General features: G+C 39.2%; 1 protein-coding gene across 1 annotated transcript in view; it reads right to left on the minus strand.

Moving 5' to 3' along the window:
• Window positions 1-905: 905 nt before the first annotated feature.
• LOC117440846 (scavenger receptor class B member 1-like) overlaps window positions 906-2,500 on the minus strand; it is a gene marked incomplete at its 3' end in the record, with an annotated part of 3,685 nt that continues 2,090 nt past the window's right edge. The window contains exon 2 of the mRNA XM_034077086.2: window positions 906-1,066. Coding sequence (XP_033932977.2) covers window positions 906-1,066 — 161 coding nt within the window. The remainder of the gene's footprint in view (window positions 1,067-2,500) is intronic.

Consider the following 2,500-nt stretch of genomic DNA (forward strand, 5'->3'; position numbering starts at 1 on the left):
TGATGTTCAGGTGTATATCAGTATGTATTGTCTCTACTTTAAAGAGTCCTCTCCTGCTGATGTTCAGGAGTATATCAGTGTGTAGTGTCTCTACTTTAAAGAGTCCGCTCCTGCTGATGTTCAGGTGTATATCAGTATGTAGTGTCTCTACTTTAAAGAGTCCTCTCTGCTGATGTTCAGGTGTATATCAGTGTGTAGTGTCTCTACTTTAAAGAGTCCTCTCCTGCTGATGTTCAGGTGTATATCAGTATGTAGTGTCTCTACTTTAAAGAGTCCTCTCCTGCTGATGTTCAGGTGTATATCAGTATGTAGTGTCTCCACTTTAAAGAGTCCTCTCCTGCTGATGTTCAGGTGTATATCAGTGTGTAGTGTCTCTACTTTAAAGAGTCCTCTCCTGCTGATGTTCAGGAGTATATCAGTGTGTAGTGTCTCTACTTTAAAGAGTCCTCTCCTGCTGATGTTCAGGTGTATATCAGTATGTAGTGTCTCTACTTTAAAGAGTCCTCTCTGCTGATGTTCAGGTGTATATCAGTGTGTAGTGTCTCTACTTTAAAGAGTCCTCTCCTGCTGATGTTCAGGTGTATATCAGTATGTAGTGTCTCTACTTTAAAGAGTCCTCTCCTGCTGATGTTCAGGTGTATATCAGTATGTAGTGTCTCTACTTTAAAGAGTCCTCTCCTGCTGATGTTCAGGTGTATATCAGTATGTAGTGTCTCTACTTTAAAGAGTCCTCTCCTGCTGATGTTCAGGTGTATATCAGTATGTAGTGTCTCTACTTTAAAGAGTCCTCTCCTGCTGATGTTCAGGTGTATATCAGTATGTAGTGTCTCTACTTTAAAGAGTCCTCTCCTGCTGATGTTCAAGTGTATATAGCATAAGCATAAGGCCTTTTAAAAAGTTCCTACCTGTACACAAAGGGTCCTTTCTGCTCCACCATGGGTTTCTCTCCGATCAGAACCTCCTGAGGGTTCAGGACGTTGAAGAAGTAGACGGACATGAAGAAGGGCACCGGGACGTCCTTCCACATGTTGTAAGACATGCTGTTCTTCGGGTCAATCACCGTGTTCTGGCATTGGATGGAGAGAAAGAATAATATTAAATAAAAAGGATTAAACTATGTGTTATTTTTATGGTTTATTATTTATAATAGTTTCCTCAAAAAATGCCGGAAAAGGTAATTTTATATTCACGATTCAAGGATGTATTGTCATGTGCGCAGTAGCTTAGATATGTTATATTCATATATGTTTATTATTATCTTACGACAATTCTGCGTTTTTATTCTTTACTATTATTATTATTTTGTTTAAATAGTGAATAAATTACGGAACACATGTATTTATGGAGGAACGATGAACTCATGGAGGGACAAAGCTGATATCTCAAAATAGAGATACCTGTGAAGGAATATTAAAAACATGTTTCGTAATTCAAAAATCCAAAAGATATTCACTTTACTTTCATACGAGTTTAAGAAAAAACATACATTGCATATTTAAGTAGCCGGAAAGAAGCCGATATTTGGCATTTTGGCTTCAGATGACTTAACGTACATAAACAGTCCGTTATTCTATATCTCCAAAAGCTCCACAGAGTTCAAACCCTTATTTTAGCATCACGTATTTTAAAGCTATGTTTTGAATAAAAGCCTTAAAGATTATAAAAGTACAGCTTCAGCTCTTTTCTAATAATGTACACTGAACAAAAATATAAACGCAACACTTTTGTTTTTGCTCCCATTTTTCATGAGATGAACTCAAAGATCTAAAACATTTTCTATTTACACAAAATAACCTTTTATCTCAAATATTGTTCACAAATCTGAAAGAATGTGTGATAGTGAGCACTTCTCCTTTGCCGAGATAATCCATCCCACCTCACAGGCGTGGCATATCAAGATACTGATTAGACAGCATGATTATTGCACAGGTGTGCCTTAGGCTGGCCACACTAAAAGGCCACTCTGAAACGTGCAGTTTTGCTTTATTGGGGGGTCCGAAAACCAGTCAGTATCTGGTGTGAGGGGTAGGGGTAGGGGTAGGGGTAGGGTTAGGGTAATGTTGTGAATCGAGTGGCCCATGGTGGTGGTGGGGTTATGGTATGGGCAGACGTATGTTATGGACGACGAACACAGGCCACTCGATTCACAACATTACCCTAACCCTACCCCTCACACCAGATGCTGACTGGTTTTCGGACCCCCCCAGACCCCCCCAATAAAGCAAAACTGCACGTTTCAGAGTGGCCTTTTATGGTGGCCAGCCTAAGGCACACCTGTGCAATAATCCTGCTGTCTAATCAGCATCTTGATATGCCACCCCTGTGAGGTGGGATGGATTATCCCGGCAAAGGAGAAGTGCTCACTATCACAGATTCTTTCAGATTTGTGAACAATATTTGAGAGAAATGGTTATTTTGTGTATTTAGAAAATGTTTTAGATCTTTGAGTTCATCTCATGAAAAATGGGAGCAAAAACAAAAGTGTTGAGTTTATATTTTT

The sequence above is a fragment of the Pseudochaenichthys georgianus genome, unplaced genomic scaffold (assembly GCF_902827115.2).
Source record: "Pseudochaenichthys georgianus unplaced genomic scaffold, fPseGeo1.2 scaffold_1280_arrow_ctg1, whole genome shotgun sequence".
In the NCBI taxonomy this organism is placed as follows: domain Eukaryota; kingdom Metazoa; phylum Chordata; class Actinopteri; order Perciformes; family Channichthyidae; genus Pseudochaenichthys; species Pseudochaenichthys georgianus.